The sequence below is a fragment of the Hibiscus syriacus genome, unplaced genomic scaffold, assembly GCF_006381635.1.
Source record: "Hibiscus syriacus cultivar Baekdansim isolate YM2019G1 unplaced genomic scaffold, ASM638163v2 tig00112762_pilon, whole genome shotgun sequence".
Taxonomy (NCBI): domain Eukaryota; kingdom Viridiplantae; phylum Streptophyta; class Magnoliopsida; order Malvales; family Malvaceae; genus Hibiscus; species Hibiscus syriacus.
In genome coordinates, this window is record NW_024063399.1 from 694,977 (window position 1) to 719,715 (window position 24,739).

At 34.1% G+C, this 24,739-nt stretch overlaps 1 protein-coding gene and 3 pseudogenes across 1 annotated transcript; 1 reads left to right on the top strand and 3 right to left on the bottom strand.

Annotated features, from left to right (window-relative positions):
* Positions 1-5,600: 5,600 nt before the first annotated feature.
* On the bottom strand, positions 5,601-6,913 carry LOC120183480 (annotated as a pseudogene).
* Positions 6,914-12,494: 5,581 nt separating this feature from the next.
* LOC120183410 lies at positions 12,495-13,667 on the bottom strand (annotated as a pseudogene).
* A 645-nt stretch (positions 13,668-14,312) lies between these two features.
* On the bottom strand, positions 14,313-17,629 carry LOC120183433 (annotated as a pseudogene).
* Positions 17,630-24,109: 6,480 nt separating this feature from the next.
* On the top strand, positions 24,110-24,483 carry LOC120183447 (calcium-binding protein KRP1-like). Its single transcript, XM_039188138.1, has one exon. It carries the CDS (start codon positions 24,115-24,117, stop codon positions 24,466-24,468), a length of 354 nt encoding a protein of 117 aa, XP_039044069.1. The 5' UTR covers positions 24,110-24,114; the 3' UTR covers positions 24,469-24,483.
* Positions 24,484-24,739: the final 256 nt, after the last annotated feature.

Below are 24,739 nucleotides of genomic sequence, written 5' to 3' on the forward strand. Positions count from 1 at the left end.
AATAGAGATGTATTCGGTTCGTTTGTGCTCATGAATAAGCTTGTTTATTGGCTTTGTTAGCTTTATCGAACAACCGAAAACCGCCAAGAAGGGTTGAATTAGCCTTTGAATCTGTTTTGGTGGAAGCAATAGAAATTAAAAACTTTGCACAAGAATTCAGAGTGGTTCGACTTCTAAACCAAGTCTACATCTACTATCTTACATCCATACTAAGGATTTCTCAAATCCACTAGATTTGCAAACCTTTGAGGACAAGCCGTAACCTTACAACTCCATCAAAAATTATACCACAAATTCTTAAGAACACTCCCAAAGAGTAATTACAAATTTAGCAAACAAAAGAAAAACCTCATAAAGGAAAATGTTTGCACAAATTAAGCACTCACCAAAAATCACACTTCAACAAATTTAACAATGTAGCTCACAAGTGTGTATAAAGGATTTGACAATTTCTGCTCCAAAACACTTTATGTTGGTTTGATCTAGCAATTGACTTTATTGTTGTTCTCCATTTGAATATTGATCTCTTTTATGTCTTCTAACACCAACCTAGCCGTTTGGAGTCGTTGGGGATTGAATATAGCCATTGGATTCATTAATTTTGAGCATTTAATGTTCACAAGCACATTTGTATCGATACCAACATGTTGGTCTTGAGACAATGTCTCCCAATAGTCAAATTTATAGCCATTGAACCATCAATATTGATATTGTTTAAATCAGTATCGATACCCACCCATCGGTCTTGAGACTGAGACCATGGTATTGATACCAAAAAGTCCTTTGGAATTTTGGTATCGGGACTGAATAGATGGCCTCGAGACTAGAAATGGTTTTGGCAAAAATTCAAGTATGTTTAGCTTAAAAACCATGTTTATAAATGTGAATTTACTCAATAACACGTGATTGTTTTTCACACCTAAAAATGCTTTAAAATTATTTGACACAAATTATTTATAAAATTGTGAAATGCAAATTTTAATAACTTAAAACATTTAAAAGATAATGTTATATCAAAATCAAATGTTAGTTCAACAACCTTGTTTATAAGGTAGTTTACCGGTTCTTATTCTCCTTTTATTTTTTTTATAATTTATGTATTGATGAAGGTAGATAGTAAATTAAACACGCGATGAACTTAGTGTTCAAATTGTGAAGCTTAAGGACTAGTGTTATAATTTCACCATTTTGGCTTACAAATAAAAGGATAAATAATAGTGTTGGTTGTTGATCGGACTCAAACCACACAAAAAAAACATATTCAGAATAGTAAATGAACATAACGGCGAACATAAATGAACAAATTCACAAACACTAAATAAATCGAACACAAATATCTTAAAAAATAAATAAGCAATGTAACATCTTAATCTAGTTCGACCAAAAAAACCATGGATTACAATGTCATACGGGATTACCGAAATATTGTCCCAAAATTTTTCTTTAAAAACTGCTTTATAAACCATTAAAAATAGATCATCCATGGTAATAAAAATAAAATGTGATAATAATCTGAGTTTACAAAATAATGGGTAGCTCCCAAAATAATACAATGACGAGTACAAATAAAAATTACGACTGAATACACATAAGGGTCCATAAATAGTGCATGCCCTCTAAAAATGACTTAAGACATACTCTGATGGTCTCTGCTGGTTTGAACTGCTGCACTAGAATATCTGGTGATGATAACTCCCCACGAATTGCCCCTAAGAACCTGGGCACATAAAACATTCTGAACGCTGAGCTTACGAGCTTAGTGCCTCATTAATAATTGTATTATACTACATGCATTCACTAAATGAGTTAGATAGTAGCACAGGTTTGAACATGCAAAGCTACTGATTTTAACTACTGAGTAGGCATCATGGTGCAGTTGAGGGTTCTGCATCTAGGAGCTCACACACCCCTCTAGCCTTTTTTGAGATACCCTCGGGTATCTAGGGTGAGATCCGAAACTGCATCAGAACATACACTCGCCAACTTACTCTGTCAAGTCTTGGGGCATATGCGCCCAATCGGCTATTGGAGTGCCTTGACATGACTTGGATATCCATTGATCGTCATATTTGCTAAAGAGTAACTCGGGTTTCCTTACTATTTATCGAGCGTCAAACAAGTCTAGTTTTATGTGATCCTAACTGTTATTATTTCTACTGTTATGATTTTAATTATTGTTCTTGCTTGAAGTCTTATTTGTTGTTATTCTGAGTATATGGGTACCTCGAATCTGATCCCTTAATCTTTGGATTATTTATCCAAATTTGTTCATAGGTATCAATACTGACCCTTTAGTATCGATACTAAACCTTTGGTATCAATACCCACATGTTGGTATCGATACCCCTGACTGATGTGGACTATTTGGTTAAGACAGTATTGTGCCCTATGATGAATATAGATACTTTGGTGTTGAGGTATCGATACTAAATTTCAGTTTGATGTTTTGACCACAGTATTGATACCCTTATTGGGAGTATCGATACTCATGCCTAGTATCGATACTTCATGAATGAATATCGATATTATCGTTTAAATTGTCTAATTTTTGCCTGAACGAAGAAAAATATCGATATGTTCTTACAGTATCGATATCATATCTACGGGGTGCTCTGTTTAGCATTAAAAATGCTATCTTTCTATCCTAAAGCCCCCATTAAGGCTCGCAACTGATGATTAAGTGTTTTATTTGATATTATGGGTCATAAAGAGTCTATAAACATGCTGAAAACACTCAAACAATGCAAATCACATGAACATGCTTCAAGCTTATACAACCTACCAACTCTCATCTACATGAGCTACATATGGTATAAGTTAAGTTAAAAGTGAGTTACCTGAGTATCTAAGCTGCTGGAAGTGTCAAAGGCTCAACCCAAGGTAAGCTTCTCATTTCCCCTTGCTTTGGAGCTTTCTCCAACCTCTCTTGCTAGACAAGAATCAAAAGCAAGGGTTACTAACGTTGTTGGGATGATTAGAAATAATGTAAAATGTTGCTAGAGGTCTAAATCTACCAAATTGAATTAGAATCACTTGGGTTCCTAAAACCTCCACTAAACCCACATTTTGGTAACTAAGGTGGATGGTGAAGTTGAGAGCTTAAAAGAAAGCTCATGGCTTACTGATTTCGTTTCTTACCTTGGTGATGATGAAAATATTGAAGGAAAATAAAGCTTCCACCTTTTACTAAGGATTCTAAGGAAGAAGACGGAGAATGCTTGGGAAGAGAAGACAAACTTGGTGTGGTGAAAAAAAGAAGAAGAAACAGACGTGATGTCACCCAACTTAATTGGTTTTCAACTTTATTTTTAACAATGGTATAATTTGATTAGCGTTCTAAATTGTCACTTTTACTTGTTAATTCTCCCATTTAATCACTGTTGATTTGGGTTGTGTTCTGTTTATTTTAGTGCAGAGATTTGTTTTCCAAAATTGGTAGCAAAATGACACATTCTACAACTTTTTATTATTTTCTGATCGCGGCTGGAAACATGGGCATGACGCTGGGCACGATGCAGGTCTAATGTGGTTGTTTATAGAAGGTCCAATCAGTATGAAAAAGATTCAGGAAGCCACCTAGTCAGCACGATCTGATGAGATATCTTAGGAATTAGTTTCTAAGTTTGAAATTAAAGCATTTAAATTATCTTTTGGATTTATTTTAAATTTCATGTCATTTAGGGTTTAGAGGCCTATAAATACCCTCATTAGGGTAAGGCTTAGGATATCTTGAGTTTCATTTTGTTACTTTTTTTTATTTTAATAAAAGTTTTCCTTTTTCCATTTCCATTTTCTTTATTTAAGCTTTTACTGTTTTTTTACAAATATGCTAAGTATGATCCGTATGATGCTTAGCTAATTTCCTTATAATCGAGAGTTAGCAATTATTCAATTCCATATGTGAGAATTGATATGGCACTTAATATTGGGTTACATTCTCGATTTTTTGTTTTATTAGTTTGGCAATCGGCCTTACTTTCAAAATTAAAACGCTTTCAAATCAAAAAGTCGACGATGGTCTGGATGTTGTTTTAATGTGTAGTTGGGAGGAGGGATCGGCCGTGGCATATTCGACCTCCTGTGAATACACTTAGGGTGGTCTGCTAAGAAAAATCGAGATCGGGTTCGATTCTCGACGAGACAACATAATCTGAGTTAGGCTTTTCCAAAACTTAAATAATTGTTCTAACGGCAATAGTTGTGGTTAATTCATTCAAGAATCAACTTTCGAGAGTGACTTGGGAAGATCGGTTATTAATGAGAAAGACAAGTTACAAGGGTCGTGCCTTGTAAACCGTAACTGACATGAATCTCGTGGGAAAAATCCTTTTTGATGATCGAATGGAATTGAAACAAAACTAGCTCGAGGCGATTTTCTCATTATTGTTTTCAATCTTAATTACGTTTCCTTTATCTCAATTTAATTCTTTAATTCTTACTTATCATTTCTTATTATTCACCTCATTCACGTCACCCTTTTTACTTATTCTTGTTGCATCTATCTGATTTGAGATCGACATAAAACTACATAAGAAATTACTAAGTCCCTGTGGATCGACCCTCTTTCACTATACTATTCTCAATTTTATTTATTTATTTTGAAGATGATTTATTTTATTTTGGCGAGTAAAACGAGCTTGTCATAATTGTTTCCTTGATCCCTTAAGTTCATCCTAAGATTAAAATGTCTCATTTGACAACTATTTGGCTTAACTCAGGCCCAAATTCATTTCAATTTGGGTCCAAGCTTCTTATAAACTAGGAAATTAATTCAAGATCTAACTCGGGTTGGCCCAAAACTCCTAACCTGTAATCTGGGACGTTATAAGCACAAACACGATATTAAAATTTTAAACAAACGTGAACCAAACATGAACACATTAAAAATAAAATAAAAAATGAACTGAATACAACTTTATTTTGTTCATTGACACTCCTACTTCTGATCTATAATTGAGACACTATTATGTTTGGACCAGTGAGCAGGGCCTTGAGAGTTTGAGCTTCTTCCGGGGCAAACATGAGCTAGGGGTTATCAAACTCTGTTTTCGAGACTCTCTTTGACGTTTAAGTAAAAGCGTTTTGTAATGGAGAAAGCTAAGGGTACTCTCTTCCGACTACCTGTGGCATGGTGATGCATGATGATTCGTTAAATCATTTATCTAGGTTTAACAAGAACTTCAGATATTCTTTTGTTCGCCCTATGTTTAGGGCTATGTCAACAATGGCGGGTCTACATCAAAGCTTAGTGCACATCAAAAATATGAATTTTCTCCAATTTGTTAGTTATATATCATCCTGAAATTTTATATATGTCGATCCGTATAAAATTTTTTATTATTAACATGCGTGCCACTTTCAAAATTATTTTTAGATTTTGAATGAGTTTGTTGATTACTGAAAGTTTCATTCTGTGTTAGGTGACGTATCCTCAATTGTTAATCAGGAATGTAGGATATGAGGACCTTGCAGGCATTGTAATTTCCATTGATATAACAATGTTGATAGGAAAAACTTGAACTCTCAGCTTGAAAAGGTTAAAAAAAATAAAAAAGCAATCGAGATCACAAATCCGCTGCTTTACTCTTAAAGAAACAATGTATGACAACAAATCCATCCCCAATCAAGCATATAATTTATTCTATGGAGATCGAGATCTCGAACAAGCAAAATGAAAATGGTAAAAGCAAATACATTTATAAAGCTGAAAATATGGAAATTTGATGAGTGAAATATCATCAAGCTGATCCCTTGAGCTTCTTTGCAAAGCCAGCAAAATACTTCCCTTGGTGGAAAGCCTGTGCAAGCTCGAGCTCGGTTGGCTGTCTCGAGCCATCCCCGGCCAAAGTTCCGGCACCGTAAGGGCTTCCACCCTTCACTTGCTCCATCTCGAACATACCAGCACCAAAGGTATATCCAATGGGCACAAAAAGCATACCATGATGAGCAAGTTGAGTGATTGCGGTTAGGCTGCCAAAAAAACATGTTTCCAATTAGAAATGTTTCAAAAGTTACTAATTTTGATACATTTCAAGCAGTCAAAATGGTGCAAATTTACTCACGCAGTAGTCTCTTGTCCACTTCCTTGGGCACTGGTACTGTAGAAAAACCCAGCTGGTTACCAGCAAGTGCTTGTGTTCTCCATAGACCACCGGTTGAGTCCAGGAAGGCTTTGAACTGGGAAGGCATCATACCGAATCTAGTCGGAAAGCCGAAAAGCACACCATCAGCCTCGACCAACTCTTCCGGCGTAATGATGGGGGCATCGGTCTTTGGTGGTGCGTGCATTTTTCCGAGAACTTCCTCTGGTAGTGTCTCCTGTACCTGTCATGGTGCCCAATTGCCGATATTATATAAGATTTAATTACGAAAATACTCGAATTTCGGATCAATAACCAAACGCTATAAGATATAGTGAAGATAATCGAACCTGCCAAACTTTGGCTTCTACTCCAACAGAGTCGGCTCCTTTCTTAATCTCTTGGGCAAGTTTCTCAACATGTCCATACATGGAATAATAACTGCAAAAATAGCCATATAACAGAGCAGATAAAGTATAAACTAAATCATTAATGCAAACGAATTTAAACAAAATCGAATCAGATGATCCGCCAGGGAACATAAAACAATAATGAAACTCGATGATTTAAAGGCTAAATGTAGAATAGAAAAGTGCAAGAAGAAAAAACAGAGCATGGCCAGAAACATATTCCAATTTGGATTCAAACCAGAGTAAACCCATAGAAACAGGATTAGAATTCTTACACAATGTAGACTTTGGCAACCATCTTGTCTCTTGGATAGCTCTGTTTTCTTTGCTTTTGAAAGCTTTTTTTTTGGGGGAATGTTATGTTTTAAGCAGTTGAGTAGAGAACAGAGGAAGGGAGACCTTTTATTTATAGCGACGTTTTGGAATTTTCTTTTGTCAAGCACACTCTTTATGAAAATTCAGAGGAAATTGGTTTAAATAATATAATATAGATTGATTTTTCTCTATTCTAATTCGTAATGCATTTAGATATCAAATAGATTGACTAATCAGATCCATTGTATCTGGACATAAATTACTGTAGCTAATGCATCATATTCCGATCTAATTTATAAATTCTAACAAGTAAAGAAACGAGGTTGTAAAATCTTAAACGAGAGAAACAATAATAGAAAAGAAATATCTTACTAAGTCGATGATAGATAGATATAGTTGTAAGGACATTGAAACCATAATTTTATTACCAACAATGATTGGTTTAAGTGGTAAGCAGTTGATATAGCTTAAGCAATGTCTCGAGTTTGAGTTCTTGTGTATGCAGAAAATCTCTGTTGAGAGAATCACCCACCAAATTTATGTGTGCGATGCAGGGTCAATACGAATTAATCAAGGGACAAAAAAATATCATAAATTTATTGGAAATTATTCATAAACTCTGTTAAACTTAAATAAAAAATAATTAAAATGACTATTTTTTTAAACTTTTGAACCTATAATCTAGGTAGATAAAGTTGTAAAAAAAACCCCTATAATTCATGATATAGGTTCAATTTTATGACAAATTTAATTTTTATATTTTAAGAATAAGAAAATAAGACTCTTTTCACATCCAAAATAACTTAACACTCCATACCAATTATTGAGATTGTGTATAAACATACTCCCTCAGTACGAATACTTGTAACTTTTTTGTGAAGTTATTTAAACCGTGTGAATCATCCATGAGATGTCCGCACCGAATTAAAAAATATCAATGTTAAGATTTGTGATATTCACCCGGGGTGAGATCATTTAAGAGTCATCTTCATGGAAAAATGGACGATTTGAAATTGTCAAAGTCAAACTAGGAGAGGGTCGGAATTCTTTGGCCTAAAGCGTGAGTGATGCTGTCATGATGGCCGGCCACATTCTTACAGGCAGTGTTTCACATGGTTTGAAATTCTTAATGTCGTCTCTCTGCCTGCAATCTAGAGGAATCTAGAATTGGTATCGATGGACTTTGACTTGAGGGCTGCTCATTTGTTTGTTGCCTAAAATATGATTTTAAGGGTTTTTTTTTATTTCAAAATCTTTTGTTTTTCGAATTTAAAAATCCAAGTTGATTTTTTATACAACATTAAAGGGTTTTCTTTTAAAGAAAATTAGGCTCATTAAAACGTCATTCTTTTGTTGCATAGCTATCAATTTAATTCTAAACACCACATCAACCAATTTAATACAAGAATTTTATAGCATCAACAATTGGATTTTAACTTCCAAATATTAATAAAATTTAATTATATAAAGAGTACGTCCACTTGCAGTATATTTTCACTTTTCTTACTACTACCAACTCCCCTGAGTCTAAGATGATTAAATTATTTTAATTTTTATCTCGATAGAGTTGTTTTTTTCCTTCTGAAATCCGAGATGGAGTGATGTGTGTTTTACGAAGGAGAAGTTGAGGTCGAGATGAAATCAAATTTAGGATAAGATATCTTCAACATTACTCGACCTGAGATTATACTATAATTTATTTTTATATATTTAAGGGTAATTATTATAACATTCTTATATATGTCAATTATCTCTATGTTTTATTAATAAATAATATATATATATATAATTGTGCAAAGTCGACGACGAATTCAACTTGAAAATTTAGGGTGCATTCATGATAGGTGGAATATCCTTCGATACCACAATGGATTAAAATCGAATTTAAATAAAATTAGGGTGCATTTGTATACGCCTAATACCCATAATAAGTAGTTATTATTAATGCTGTTAATTCAGTTTTACTAGGTTTTAGAACCGGACCGTAACGAACCGTCATACTATCGGTTCACTGGTTCAACCGGCCTGATCTGTCGGAAGAACCGGACGACATCATAATTATTTAAAAAATTAAATAAAAATACCAAAAATATTTAATAAAAAATAATTTGTATATCACAAGTCATATTAAAGGAAGTCATAACATATATAAGTTAAAAACCATAAAATCAAGTGAAATAAAATGATTCAAATTAACTACAACATAATATTAAGGTAAAAAAAATATTAATAATAAATATAATTATATAACTATAATTAAAAAATAAAATTGGGACTAAAAAAATCATAAAAATGATATTGTTTGGTTTAATTTTTTTTAAAAACAATCCCATGGCTAAGAAACAGAAGAGAACATCTCAAAAGTCTAAAGAGTAAAAATATGAGAACAAAACAATCTCACATGGCTAAGAAACATAGAAGAGCATCCCAACTAACTTCTATAAATAATAGAGGTAACTTGACATTCAAAATCATGGAGACTTTTGGTAAGCATAAAGTGAACTATTCTTTTACTTCAATCAAGCTCGAATTTAGGCTTCAAGAGCTTCTAATTTTTTTTGAGTTCAAGCCTTTCGAGTTCAAGTTTCAATATTATATTTCGAGTTCGAGTGAACTTGATAATTTTTAGTTCGTGATTTGAGTGAGTTGAGCTTACTTTTAAAGTTTGAGTCGAGCTCAGTAATACTCAAGTTCGACTTGGCTCGTTTAACAAACGACGTCGTTTGGTTAATTTTTTTTTTAAAAGAACAAAATTGACGGTTTTTTTCATTTTTTCCCGGTTTTCAACCGGTTCGATTAGAACAGTTCACGATTCTAGTTAGTTCACTAGTAACAGTTCAACCAATATAATTTAAACCGAATTAGACATCGATTTTTAGTTAAACCGACAAATCCGATCCGATTTTCAAAAGACTGATTTCTACATTGCTCTACTTTGCTTTCAGTTGGGTGAGCTTCATCATTGCGTTTTCACTGTTTTGCACTTCTCCCGATGAATTTGTAGCAAATTTTGAAAACTCCTTTTCCATTCCCATAATCCCCATGTCATCAAGTTACATGGTTTAGTGGGGGAGATGGTCATACATGCATGAATTGTATAACAATTGAAGGGTCAATTTCTTCAAATATTTTTAATTCGGATTATAATTGATTTTTAATTTAAAATATTTTGATTGAATATTAAAGTATTTATAATCAAGTCTTTTCCTCAATCTAATTATCAAATTCATCAATAAAAATTAACTCGTACATCACATAAAACATATTTTCTACTATACACTTTAGCATTGGAGGACATAGCCAATTATAAAGTATGGGACACAGGCTTTATTCTTTGATCCACAGTCTACCACTGTTTGCTGGGCTGATGTAACACCCAATCCTACAACGCACGTACGGACACAGAGTTGTTTTTTGAAATTTGAAATTTATATATATGTTATTATATTTATTTTCTAAATTATAAATACGTTCTCCTTAAAAAAAATTTATAAATTTGGTATTTTAACTTAAAATTTTATGTCTTCCTTATATGGACGATTCACAGATGTTGTTTTTGAAATTTTGAAATTTTATATATTATATGTTATTATTTAAAATATATTATTTATTTTCTAAAATTTTATAAATACGTTTCTCTTTAAAAAAAATTATAAATTTAATATTTTAACTTAAAATTTTATGTCCGTATAAGGACGATTAAAAACATTAGCCGCCCCTAACCCACTTTGTCTTTGGCCTATTCTTTACTATTTCTTTTGAACTGCTCAATCTTTCCCTTCTTTTCCGTGCCCATAACTTCCTTGTGATTTAAGATTAGTTTTCTTTTTTATCGATGAAATTAAAATCAGATTCTTGTGTAATTCTATCGGCTGAATATTACTTTTTAACAAGGGATGAGACTATTGAGAGAATAAATCTGAGACCGAAAATATAATTAAGTATGATTTAATCCAGTAAATAAAAAATAAAGGTTGACGTATAAATGGAGAGTATGGTGAGAGGATTCTAACACTTGTTCCAAGACCCAAAGACTAAGGGGTTGTTTGTTTGTTTCTCTTAATGGAATCATTCAACGATGAATGCTGAACCGTTCAATATTCAACGAGTTTGTTTCGCACATCTGAATGATTCAGTGCTGACTGATTCAACACAGAAGTACATTATGAATGATTTAGAGTCATTATCAAACAACATGTTACATTCAGAGCTAATTCATATAGAGCCTCTGAATCATTCAACATTTGAATCATTCAGCGTTTAATCATTCTGAAGTAAACAAACAACCCCTAAATTACAATCACAAGCCACTGGCTTTAGTGCCTGCTAGGGCCCAAAAGACCATCCAAATGACAAGAGATTCAATAAATTAATTGTGAAACAGTTATCAAATTTGTACCTTCCCTAAAAACATATGACGCGACGCATGTAATTTTAAACATTCAATTGTCAATTAAGCCAAAAAAAGGGAAACACAGTAGCCAGGGTTTTGCGCCCTCTCTAGTGCTGCCTTTACACAAAGCAAAACTCACTTGGTGCATGATTTGGTTTGCTTCTTTGGGGATATGTCGCCATCAAACAACAGAAAAAAAATATTAAACATTAAAGAACAAAAATGTGCTGCTTGTTGGATTGGACCGACAAAGGCCACTTGTCTTTTATACAATATATAACGATTCAACGAAAAAATATAGTAAAATATGAATTGCAGAAAGTAAAAGCACAAACTTTGCTTTTCACTAGACACAAACCTGACCGAGTTACCGTATAGCCATATCCAATTGGTGTCATGTGTTAGGATTCCTTACTATAGAAAGAGAGGCAGCACTCTCCATATTTCATTGATTAAAACCCTGTAATATCTCAATAGAGACCAGGGGAAAATATACAAGGAGAGGAGGCTAGCTATGAGCTGTCAATAGTCTAACACCTATTCACAGACGCATATATCCATAACACGTGTTAATCTCTCAGCCTATCTATACGAGAATTGACTTCGTTCAAGCAGCCCATGCAAGATTTACAGCTTGACACAATCCGACCAAGTTCGAACCGAACGTGTGGTATATATGAACAAGTTGTTGTGTACCCTTGAAGTCGATATCGAGCTGCTCGAACAAACCGCTTCTATATGTAGATAGGCAGAGAGACTAACACCACACCAATGTGATATGTACTCGTTTTGCTCACTCAGCATTCCTAGTTTGTTCCTACAATAACTAAGTCTATACCAAGGCAACACATACTTTTCCTCTTATGCTTAACAAGAATAAGTGTAAAGGTACAACTTTGGCTACATTACGATCCTCACTATCCAATTTATCCTCGGAGACGAATTATCGCACTGAAATTCGAAATCGTAACGGATCACTTAGGCATATGCACTAGTCAATCAACATCAGACACTAGCAAACATGTGAAAAAAAAAATGTATCAAATCTCATTCGAATGGTTGCAACATGCAAATTAGCAAAAAGAAAATTTCTATATTAATACACAATTATGACTGAAGTCACAAAAATTTCTGAGGGAGAACCAACAAATCCTCCCCTTCAACCATGTTTTCCCCCTTTATTTCAGATATACATGGATACAAAAATCTAATCTGTGTTTCCTGTTGTACAATCAAACTGTGAACTGAACTACAACAACAACAACTCACCTCCATTTCCAGCACTGAAAGTTTTTCCGATTCATCCAATAGCATGATTGTCTCTCAGTGTCTGAACCAAACTCGAAGTGTATCGCCTTATTTTCTCGTTCTCTTCCTTTATTAATCCCATACAAATCTCCAAAACCCTTCATTCATCGCTTTGAAACACAGCCTTTCGCACAAGACACAAACAATTCAATGTAAACACCCATATTGAATTCCCCTTGAACTGCCATTCCTTAAAATTTGAACCAAAACCTTAACACACCCATTAACCTTCATCATTTCCTCTCTCCCTTCTTACATTTCACCAATACTCCCAACACTTCAATTGCTCTTTCCAAGCCAGAATCCAATAATCCGATCAGGATCGGCACCGCCCGCAATCGATAGCTCTCCTTCTATTATCAGCAAATGAACAAATTGCATAAAGAGCCGTTGCCTCTTTCTTTTCCCTTCCTTTCCCTGAAATCAGAACCCAACCAATGCCTGAATCGCATCCGGGTACGCCCCTATCGTTGCTTTATTGACTTCCACGACGGCTAAACTCGTTATAATCGTTGCAGCAATGGCTCTGCAATCGGGTGACCCGAGACGCAAGACCTTGACAACCCGGTTAATCGCGCCTTCAGCGACTAAACCCACTTTGTCATCGTCTAGGCTGAGGTTAAGGAGTAAAGAGAGCGCCTTTTCCTGTAAATTCAAATCATCCGAGTCGACGCACCTGAGAACCGCAGGGGCTGCTCCCCACTCGGTTAGCTTACGGCGAAGTCCCGAGTCATGTTTGGTGAGTCTAGCGAGCTGCGTGAGCGAGTTAAGCTTGGTTTCGATAGGGGGACGATGAAGAGGCCAGAACAGATATGAGGGTTTGGGGCTGAAGGCCAGGCTGTGACTTTGACGGAGCAACGTTGGAAATTAAGGAGCGAAGGGCATGGTTCGGGATGAGACAAGGGTGTTCAGGCAAGGTCAGTTTGGTAATCGGACAAGTCAAATGACCAGCGTCTAGCCACCGTTGGATTGATAATCGGTCGAAGGTGTGACCCGATGGAAGGGTAACCGGGTCGGACATTATCTCAAGAGATATTGGACACTTGAAATCGTCAGGCAGCTGAGTTGTCATCTGGTTTCCAACTCGGTTAAAAAACTCGGCTTTCCTTCTTAGAGTTTCGAAGAAAAACGTGGGTTTATGAGGTTTTTGGAAGGTGTGCGAGAGAGAAAGGGGAGAACTTTTATTTTTTTTAACGGGAAAAGAAAATCGCAACGGTCAAAAGAAAATCGCAACGCGAGCTTTCAAGTTCGCAACGCGATTTAGAAGAAAATCGCAATGCGATTGATAGAATCGCAATGCGATTGAGAGAGTCGCAACGCGATTTAGAAGAAAATCGCAATGCGACTGAGAGAATCGCAATGCGATTTATAGAATCGCAATGCGATTGAGAGAATCGCAACGCGATTTAGAAAATCGCAACGTTAAATCCATGCAACGCGATTGAGAGAATCTCATTCTGTGTGAGTTTAAATCTTGATATTTATCTTTAAATATAATAATTATTAGGAATCATTGAATGTCTCAAACATTCAACTGACATGTAAATTTATTAGTAATTAATTGAAAACGATTCATCCAAACCTTCATCTGATTTGGATGATGTAATTCAATAACAATAAAATGAAAATCCATGCAATCATGTTAGTGCCAACTACTGATGGTGTTATTAATTCGAACCTAATAAAATATATTTTAGGGAAAAGAGAGAAATTAAATTATGTTAAACTAAAGTAGAGTGATTAAATTCTGCATTTTAGCATAATAGAGGGACCAACGCCATATGTCTACCAACAATAGACTATTTTTCACTGTGATATCTTTGGATGATGCAGAAGCAGTTTCATGTAAATCCATACTATAAAAAGCATCTGCCAAGCTTCCATGGAAGTATATGTCGGCTGTTTCGGCACCGGCAGCACCGGGGCTTCGCTCTCCAGCATCAACACACGGCTGCCATCGTCGGCCTGTGCATCGCCGAGTCCTGGACACACAATATCCCTATGTGTATGCATCTCAACACTTCGTTCATCAAGTATGAATCCCGAATCGAAGGATCGACGAGCTCCATTGCTTTGTCTTCTTTCCAAAGACTCCATGCCTTGAAAATCAAGTTCAACGAAAAAAAATCGATTTTAGTATTGTGGAATTCGGTAACAAAATCCGGTTTGCTTGAATGTACTGGTGCATGCATTTGTACTTACATATGCAATAAGACTGGTGTAATCGATGAACGGAAGCCGGTATTTCGCCGGCCGCAAATGATTTCTAACAACAATACCCCGAAGCTGTACACATCGGACTTGACCGAAATAGTCCTTCCATTGCATATTCAGGAGACATATCCACTGCAATTTTAAGATCAGAAGGCCAAAGGATTAGTTCTTTCAAGCTATTGGCATTGTTTGTAACAAACATGTATAAACATGCAGTGTCTACACTTACTATGTTCCGACTACTCGAACCGTATTTTCGTTTTGGTTACCCCCAAAGATCCTGGCCATGCCAAAATCCGAAATCTTCGGATGCAATTTTAAGATCAGAAGGCCAAAGGATTAGTTCTTTCAAGCTATTGGCATTGTTTGTAACATAACATGTATAAACATGCAGTGTCTACACTTACTATGTTCCGACTACTCGAACCGTATTTGCTTCGTTTTGGTTACCCCCAAAGATCCTGGCCATGCCAAAATCCGAAATCTTCGGATTCATCTCTGCATCCAACAAAATGTTGCTGGCTTTCAAGTCTCTATGAATGATTCTAAGTCTCGAATCTCGATGGAGGTAAAGTAGTCCTCTTGCAATGCCTTCAATAATGCCGAACCGGGTTCTCCAATCGAGCAATGCTCGCTTGGATTCATCTGCCATGAAAGTTTATCAGTAAATTACAAGTTTCAGTACAAAACTAATACAATTCCGAGCATAATGTGGAACATACCAAAAAGAATGTAGTCCAAGCTTTTATTAGGCAAGTACTCATAAATCAACATCTTTTCTTCCCCTTCAATGGAGCAGCCTAACAGTCTAACAAGATTCCTATGTTGCAGTTTAGCAATCAATATAATCTCATTCTTAAACTCCTCTAGCCCTTGGCCTGACGTTCCCGAAAGCCGCTTCACCGCTATTTCTTGCCCCCCGGGCAGCTCTCCCTGGTGATAAACGTAAACGGTAAGCATTGCTTCCGTCTATCCGATAGCTAATTAACATTACACATTAGAACTCTGTAATTAGCTAAAGAAATTCACCTTGTATACAGTACCAAAACCACCCTTCCCAAGCTGTTTGCTTCACTGAAGTTCTTTGTTGCAGCTGACACACTACCAAAGGTAACAATTGTTAACTCCGGTCCGTTAACTTGACTCCATCGAGAAGTATGTTGGTTGGTCCGATAGATCTGCCGAAAAATCTTTATTGGACTCATTAGAAACTGCTACATCCTCCTCCTTGCAACATGGAATCGATGAAACTATTGGCAAACGTTTAACTTTCTTCTTGTATCTCCGTAGAAGATATAGATACCACCAAGAGGCATGCCCCCAACACAGAGATTATAATTATCACGGTGCCGGATATCTTCCGACTGCCATCTACCGTAGAAATGAAAAGGAATGGTGTTATTCTATCAGAGAAGTTCATACAAGATGTCTTACGTCGAATTATGCAGTGAAATGCATAAGAATTGATGTTCAAATGAGCTATTTCAGATATTTAGCGAACTAACATGATGCAGTTCACTGGAATCCCAAAGAGCAACGATTCGAAATCATGGATGCAGCGTACCTAATTCGGAATTATGGACACGGTAGAAGAACTGTAAAGTTCCAGCTTGTTCGAAACGATGAAGATCAACCAAGTCTCCTTCCATAACATGCATCCGATTCCAGAAACAAATGCTATGCGGTACACGAACAATTCCCCAGGCAACTTGATCTACAGGCATCCATGTCCATAGCAGACAACAACAAGCTTGATGAATCGGGTAACTTCACACGCCTTGTTCCCTCAAATCCATCAGGTTTAGCATTCTGCCTTGCGGTATTAGTACCATTATTCCTCTGGCACTGCAGCTGGACTCTCCGTTCGCAACCGCCCGACCAATTCCCCCGGCTCCACTGATTCGGAGCGCTGGGCCTAAACCCGTCTAAGCAACTGCATTTTGGAGCTTTCAAGTTGTCACAAACAGCATGATTCCCACAATGATTATAAAGGTCACATACATTAGCAGGGTCAGGCTGTGTTTGCATCATCGTCCATGTTTTCCCATCGTCATCCCACCTCAACTGTTCTTCCTTCCGTCCCAGCTCAGCCGAAACCGCAACAAATCGGAAGGGTTCGATGGATCATACGTGAAATATTGTGTCCTATTCTCATCAGGCTGAGAAAGCTTGAACCCGTACAGAAACTAGCAAGGTTACTCATATTGGGAAAACCAGTAAAAATCACTGAATTCCACTGTCCACTTCGCCAACGCCTCGTCATACGATCCCATATATAATCTGTGGTCCTCCACTAGGATCAACACCCATGGTGTAGTTTCCAAGTGAAGGATCACTCGGTGATTTCCACGATCGGAAAACACGAAACTCTCCGATCGCGGAATTCACCGGTACTCGCATACCGGGCAGGAATGTATCGGTTGGCTGGTCGAAGCTCTGCCAATGAGCCCTACTGGTATCACCAATGCTTCCATTGTTTGATAGAACAAGATTGCCTGTGTCTCGTAGAATTGCAGCAGTGTTGTCTAAACCTGACATTTGACGACCATACCAAATTGTTGTTTCCGTTTAGAACAACAAGGTTACCATCAACACCGATTCTGAAAACGCCATCCCTGTCGGATATTGGAGTATCTCTGTTAGCAACCCAGATAACTGCTTTCACGTCAATCTTGTACCAGATCCCGACAAATCTGAACGTTGAGTTTTCAGGACTGAAGAATCCCAGTTCGAAAGTCTCGTCCTCGGACGTCAACGTGTCACCATCGGCTACCGTTTGTCCTTGTGTGATTGTGTCAGCTGAATAGCAAAACTGAGCTAAAAAACACAGGAGAAAGATCGATGAAACAAGAAATACAGAAAGTGGGATTTTGTTATTAGTTTCCATATCACAGTCTCCTGAGAAATGCAGATTGCAGATGCAAAGATAATTGACAGGTTAGAAATATGTGAAGGATTTCAGAGAAGAAGATTCAAAGGGTGGCCAAAGAACAATGGAAAGTTAAATTCTGCGCACACACGTGAAAATTAACTTTTGACAGAGAATTCATTCGGTTTTTAAAGTTAGAGTTTGACCGAAGAAACCATTAAACTACGAATCAGAAAGGGTGTTCGGTTAGGTAAGCGGCCAATAAAGAAGATTAAAATGATGATTTATGATTTGATTTATGTGTTAAATATATTTTATACTAAATTTGAATTGATATTTAATATTAAAATTGATTATTAAATTGATATAATATTAACATTTTGAAAATTGAATTAAAATATTCTAAATTTTAAAGATTAACTTAAAGACATTTAGTGGCTATTTTAATCTTCTGTTAAAACTTTGTCGTCAAAGACCGGATACAGTGAAATTATATCCATCTTTTTCTATACTGCTTTCAATAATTAAAAAGAAAACAACAAAATGAAGGAGATAAGAATAAGTTAAACAGGGTTAGAATTGATTATTTTACGTAAAAATTCTTGTGTAGCCGATATTTGATTTTTTAAGTCCATTAATTTGAATGGGATATTTATAAATTCGATTAACTAGAGGTAGCAAAGGGTCATCGGATCAAGTTTGGACATGGTTTCGGGTCGGGTCATTCGGATCGAGTTTGGATCGGGTCGTTTCGGGTCAGGTAATTTCAGGTCTAGATTAAATTGGTTTAATTTTATTCGGATCTAGTTTGGGTGGTCAATTTTCAGGTCGGGTGATTATTGGATCGGTTGTTTTTTGGTTGGACCAATATTGGATCGGTTGATTTTTGGATCGGGTCAATCGGGTCTGATCAATATCGGATCAATTGCTTTTTGGGTAGGGTTAATAGTTGATCGGTTAGATTTAGGTTGGGTCAATATTGGATCGCGGTTAGGTCAACATTTAGATCATATCAATTCGGGTTGATTGGTTATATCAAAATCAAGTATATATAGAATAATTAATATATACATGTAAAAATATTCTTCTTAAGTAAAAATATTCTTCTTATTTGTTTATTTTATCATTTATGATTAATTTCAATTCTCAATCATTAAATATTTTGAATTAAACCATCATTTAGAGATGATAAATCGATAATTGGACACAAATACGATCCTACAATACGTGTTGAATTTGTTATCAAAATTTTATATTGAGCTCATATGAAAAGTTTATAATGAGAACTATTTGATAAAAATAATTTTTATTAAAAATTTATTTCCAATTATAAATTAATATTTTTATTAAATTTTAAAAAATGATACATATATTATTCGTTAAGTTTTAATCGTAACATAAGTAAACTTATATTTTTATTATAAATCTAATATTTTATAACAAGGTAACCAGAATCTAATATTTTTATTTCCTTTGTTTTATTTGTTTTTTATTATTTTTATTGTAAATATAATATTTTTATAACAAGTAAAATAAGTGCAATTTATTTATTATTGTTTTCAATCTTACAATTAGATTCTTACTTTTATATTCCTCTTAAACTTTCTATTATTATTATAAATTTATATTTTAATAATTATCAATTTTTAAAAATTAATTTATTATTGAAAATAACTTTTATTGTTTAATAACTTTTATCAATTCAATATGTTCGGGTTGCTTTCGGACCAGGTTAAAATTCGGTTGGGTTTCTTTCGGTTCCGGTTAATTTTGGTTCGGATTAATTTCAGTTCTAGTTGATTTCGATTTCATTAAATTTTGGATCGGTTATAGTTCGGGTCGGGTATCGGATCAAATTTGATTATCATGTTTAGGTTAATATCGAATATTAGATCGGGAAAATCGGTTTGGATAATCGGGTTCGGATAAAGTTTGACAGATCTACGATTAACTAGTACTATTTAATTTAATTTATTTTATTTATAATATCACAAAGAAAAATATTAGAACCTACCGCTATAAATTTAGGTGATCTGCCGGATGAAGTTCAAAATGGACGGCCTGTTGTAATCTGCAATCAGACCCCAAGTCATTTGATAATAAAAGAGCCACCATATGGGACTATATGGAATGGTATGCCCCATGGAAGGGAATCGGTGGCTTTAAATTCTTGGAGTTTTCTGTTTAGGTTTTACAAAAGAGAGGGATGTTTAATTAGATATTAAACAATATTAGTATGAGATGTGATAACTAATTAAGCAATCGAATGTTTTAGAGTTGTATTATATGGACTGGTCAATTGTTTTGTAGTGGAGTCCTAGTCACAAGATTCATGCATAGAATACTTGTCAAGGAAATGCCTACAAACTTCGTAATCAAACAAACATAGTGGGTTTTGGTAGGATATATATATATAAAAGGTTAATGATTAAAATTTGATCGAGTTGAGTTAAATCGAGTGAAAAAAAATAATTTTATCTGATTTACGAGTGTCATTCTATCATTCGAACTTTATTTTTTTAAGTCGAAACAAGTTATGAAATTTAAACTGAGTTGAAAAAATATATTGTTTGAGCTTATGTTCAATTTAAATGTAATTAAATATTATGATATTGTTTGCTTCCAATTGCAATGACTCTCTCTAGTCACATACAATATATTTCTTCGTAATTTTTTATGTGTAAGTAAGATTTGTAATGTTATTTAATAAACCAAATATCATATATATGATATGTTTATAATTCTATTTTTCTATAAGAATAAATTTTGAGTATAAAACTATTGATGGGAGTATAAAAGAGTCAAAGAATTAATTGAAAAAATTGCAAAGAGATGTGGTCGAAGGACTAAATAAAATAAATACAAAGTTGAGAGACTAGTATGTAAAAGGTGATAATCTGTTGTTACAAGAGAAATTGAAGATTCAAGGGTCGTTGAGAATACTTAGGAAGTACTTTGGCCTAAAATTTTGTTCAAAACGCAAAATCATCTCAAAAACATATTTTAACCAAAAATTCACATTAAAATGTGATATGACTCAATCAAGAAGTTGGAAACATAGTATTTTTGCGTTGAAAATGCTCGTTTGAAGAAGGCATTCCCAAACGAAAAGGATCGTGGTTTGAATTTAGGTCAAACGTCAACTTAAAACGAACAGAATTTAATAAATAAAAAAATCATGCAAAATTGAGGAACTAAATTACAAAAAGAAAAAATTTGTTGTCAAAAAGAAATATTGAAACTACATAAGTATTCTTTCGTGGTTGAGGGTATGTGGTTCTAATTTGATTAAAAATATACTTAACACAGAACAAATAATTGAAGAAACAAAGAATTAAAGATTAAATCGCAAAACAATCAAACTGCTTGTTTGGTAAAGTTTTTTAAACACACTTCTAGTAAAAAAAAGCTCTTTTTACAGTAAAATCAATGTAAAATGGGTAAAAAATGAAAATAAAAAGTTATTGTAGAAATGATGATTTTAAACCAATCACAAAAGTTAGAATTTTTAGTTTTTTCATTTTCAACTTTACGTTTGGAAGCAAATAATAATTTTACCCTTACTAATTCATGGGTTCCACTCAATTGTATATTTACATTTTATTTTAATTATTTAATACTAACATCCTTAAAAGATAATTTTTTTAATAATTTATTTTAATTATTTAAAAATAAAAAAATTATGATTTATATATTAAAATATTAATAGTGATTTATTTAAAATATAATTTTATTATAATAAACACTCAATCACTCTAATGTAATTGCTGGTGCTCGAATTTATGATCTCTAAGAACACCAACGATTCTTTTAATCATTGATTTAAATTTCAGTTGAACCCTCATCGTTCGGCCATTTGTATTCAACCTCAATGTATATTAAAAACGGTAAAATTGGCCCAATAAGCAAAGTACGTAAAAAATTTTGAATTTAATTTGGGATCTACGATAAATGTTATAGTACAGGGTAAACTCTTTACATCCATATGATGAGTTTGTCTAAATAATATTTTTTAATTCAAAGCTTGTCACGTCAATATGACAAGTTTTAAAATATATATAATTATTTTATTAGAATTTTTCATGTCACGTTGAAAATTTCCAATAAAAAATATATTTTATTAGAACTCGTCATGTCCACGTGACAAGTTTCAAATCACTGTAACAAATGACATAGATCCCAAATTAATTTTAAAAATGATATAATAAGTCAATTTTTTACGTGTGTGATCTATTGGCCCAATTTTACCTATTAAAAACAATTTACATTAAACAAACCCAATCATAAACCGATCCTAAATTTAATTACATTACAAAAGCCCATTGCCAATTACTTACTCAATTATGCAACAGCCCAATTTCAAAACCCAAAAGTCATGATCCATATGACTATTGACTTACGTAGGCCCATAATAGTACGTAATAATTATAATAGGGTAAACTAAAACAATGACCAACAAATTATCGCCTTCTTTCCATTTTGACCATATATTTTTAAATGTTTTCAATAAGGTCATTCAATTAATTAAATTCATTCAATAAAGCCACTTGTCGTTAACGGATTGAAGTGGTAGTTAATAAAATTGATCTAATATACATTTAGTCCTTCTTACTTACATATTCTATCAAATTGGTCATAATTTTAGTTTAATTCACAAAAATTAGTCCTCCAATCAAGAGGTGTCATGCGTCATCAGATTATTATGACACAATTCACTAGTGACACGTTCATTCAATAAAGCCACTTGTCGTTAACGGATTGAAGTGGTAGTTAATAAAATTGATCTAATATACATTTAGTCCTTCTTACTTACATATTCTATCAAATTGGTCATAATTTTAGTTTAATTCAAAAAATTAGTCCTCCAATCAAGAGGTGTCATGCGTCATCAGATTATTATGACACAATTCACTAGTGACACGTGTCATCACATATTTATTACTTGAGTTCAAATGTAAGACGTTATAAAAAAATATAATAATGTACTATATAATCTTACATTTTGATAATATTATTCACAAAAATAATTTTACATTCTATACATTAAGTATCTCTGAAAAATCACTATCATTATTTACTTGTATAACCACAATCGATCTCAGATCTTAACGCTACGATTTTAACTGTTGCCTCCACAATGCCAAACCCATCCACAATGTTTAGGAGTAGGAATAAATAATGAAAGAAGACACCTACGAACCTTCTTCAAATCCGGGAGAGGAAGGCGACATATCTACCTCATTCGAAGCAGGATATTTTCAATATATAGGTCAAATTCTGATTCTGGTCCTTCTACTGTGTTACAATTTAATCCTCATACCTTAATTTGATATATATTTTGGTTCTCCTATTTATAAAATTATTTGTAATGTCGTTAATTTTATAGCGTTAACATGATTTTCTTCTCTCTAAAAAACTTGAATGTTTTAAGGAATTTTTTTAAAGAAGTTCTAGTGAAACAACTTAGTCCAACTAATGAAATTTCTTTGATGTTATAATTATAATCAATACACTTATATAATTGAAAAACAAAAGTATAATTACAAGCAATATATTTATATAATCATGAATAAAATCAATTATTATAACATACGAACGATTGGTTGATAATTGAAATGCGATCAAAATAATCTCTACTCAACCACACACATAATGAGTCTTAATTCAAAATAATATCTGAATTGAGAATCTCACACATAAAATCTTGATCAAAATAAAAACTGAATCGAATGTTCCAATTTTGCATAGTGAGACTTGAACTTGGCATCTCAAAGTTCTAATGACCTCAACTTTGCCATTAACTTATAATATCATTAGCAACTAACTAATAACATTGTAAAAGTAAGATGCTCGAGTTACATCAAACTAAAGTATAAATATTGAATTTTTTTTATATTAGTCTGGAGTGATTATAAAGTAATATTTAATTAAAATTTCTTAGCTATTTGACAATGAATGCATACACTCTGTAGATGTAGTTGTTCGAATTCAAAACATTTAAGGAGAACGACACTCCCTTCTATTAGTGAGATCGTTCAATGGGTTCAATTTTAAGTATTAATATGGTATGAGGATAAAACCAAAATTTGACCAAGCTTTATACCTAGCGACATCAATGGAAAGGCATAAACTATCTCATGAAGTTGACGTGCAAATTGCGATTCTATTACACAATTGCTGCTGGCTCAAAACTACAAACTAGGTTTCGTCTTCCAAGCACGCTATTACACGTATAAATCCAAAACATCGTCTCCTATGTCGAAAGAATAAAACTGCGTCACCAAACGGTACCGCCCCATGCAACTTCGAGGAAAGAGAACACAAAACCGGCCTTCATCTTCCCGAATAACTTCATCTTAACTTCACATTCGTTGTCGTCGACATTCGACAATCCTTCCTTAGTTCCTCCCACATTTCTGTTACGTAAAGTTATAAATACCCAATATCTTCAAGACCCTTCCTCTATTCTCACATTGCAATTTGCATGCCATTTGAAATCCTTTTTTAGGGTCCTTTTTTTTTCAAATGGCAGGGCGTGATGAGATTGTGTTCGAGGATTTCTTCCCTGCAATGGTGGAGAAGCTAGGCGCAGAAGGGTTCATGACGGAGCTGTGCAATGGGTTTCGTTTGCTGATGGATGGGGAGAAAGGGATGATCACCGTCGAGAGCTTGAAGAAGAACTTGGCATTGCTTGGGTTACAAGGTATGAGCGATGATGAACTGGTTTGCATGGTGAGCGAAGGTGATTTGAATGGAGATGGTGGGTTGGATGAGATGGAATTTTGCACTTTGATGTTTAGGTTGAGTCCCGCTTTGATGAAGAGTTCCAGAACATTGTTGGAAGAAGCTTTAGTTAGTGAAATGCAATCTTTTAATTAATTGTTTGCATTCAAAAAGAATCTGTTGATGTTATTCTTGGTCTAGGGCATGACTTACAAGTGATAAAATGCTGGAATAAAATCTCTCTTTATTATCTTTCCCTTACATAATAAAATAATATATTGTGGAACGGTTCAATTTCTGAGATTAACATCTTTTTATCTAAATTAAAATTTATAATAAGTCATATTTTATGGAATACTAATATTCAAATAGAATTAATGGCAGGGGAGATTGATACTTATTGACTCGTTCTAACTGATAGTGAAAT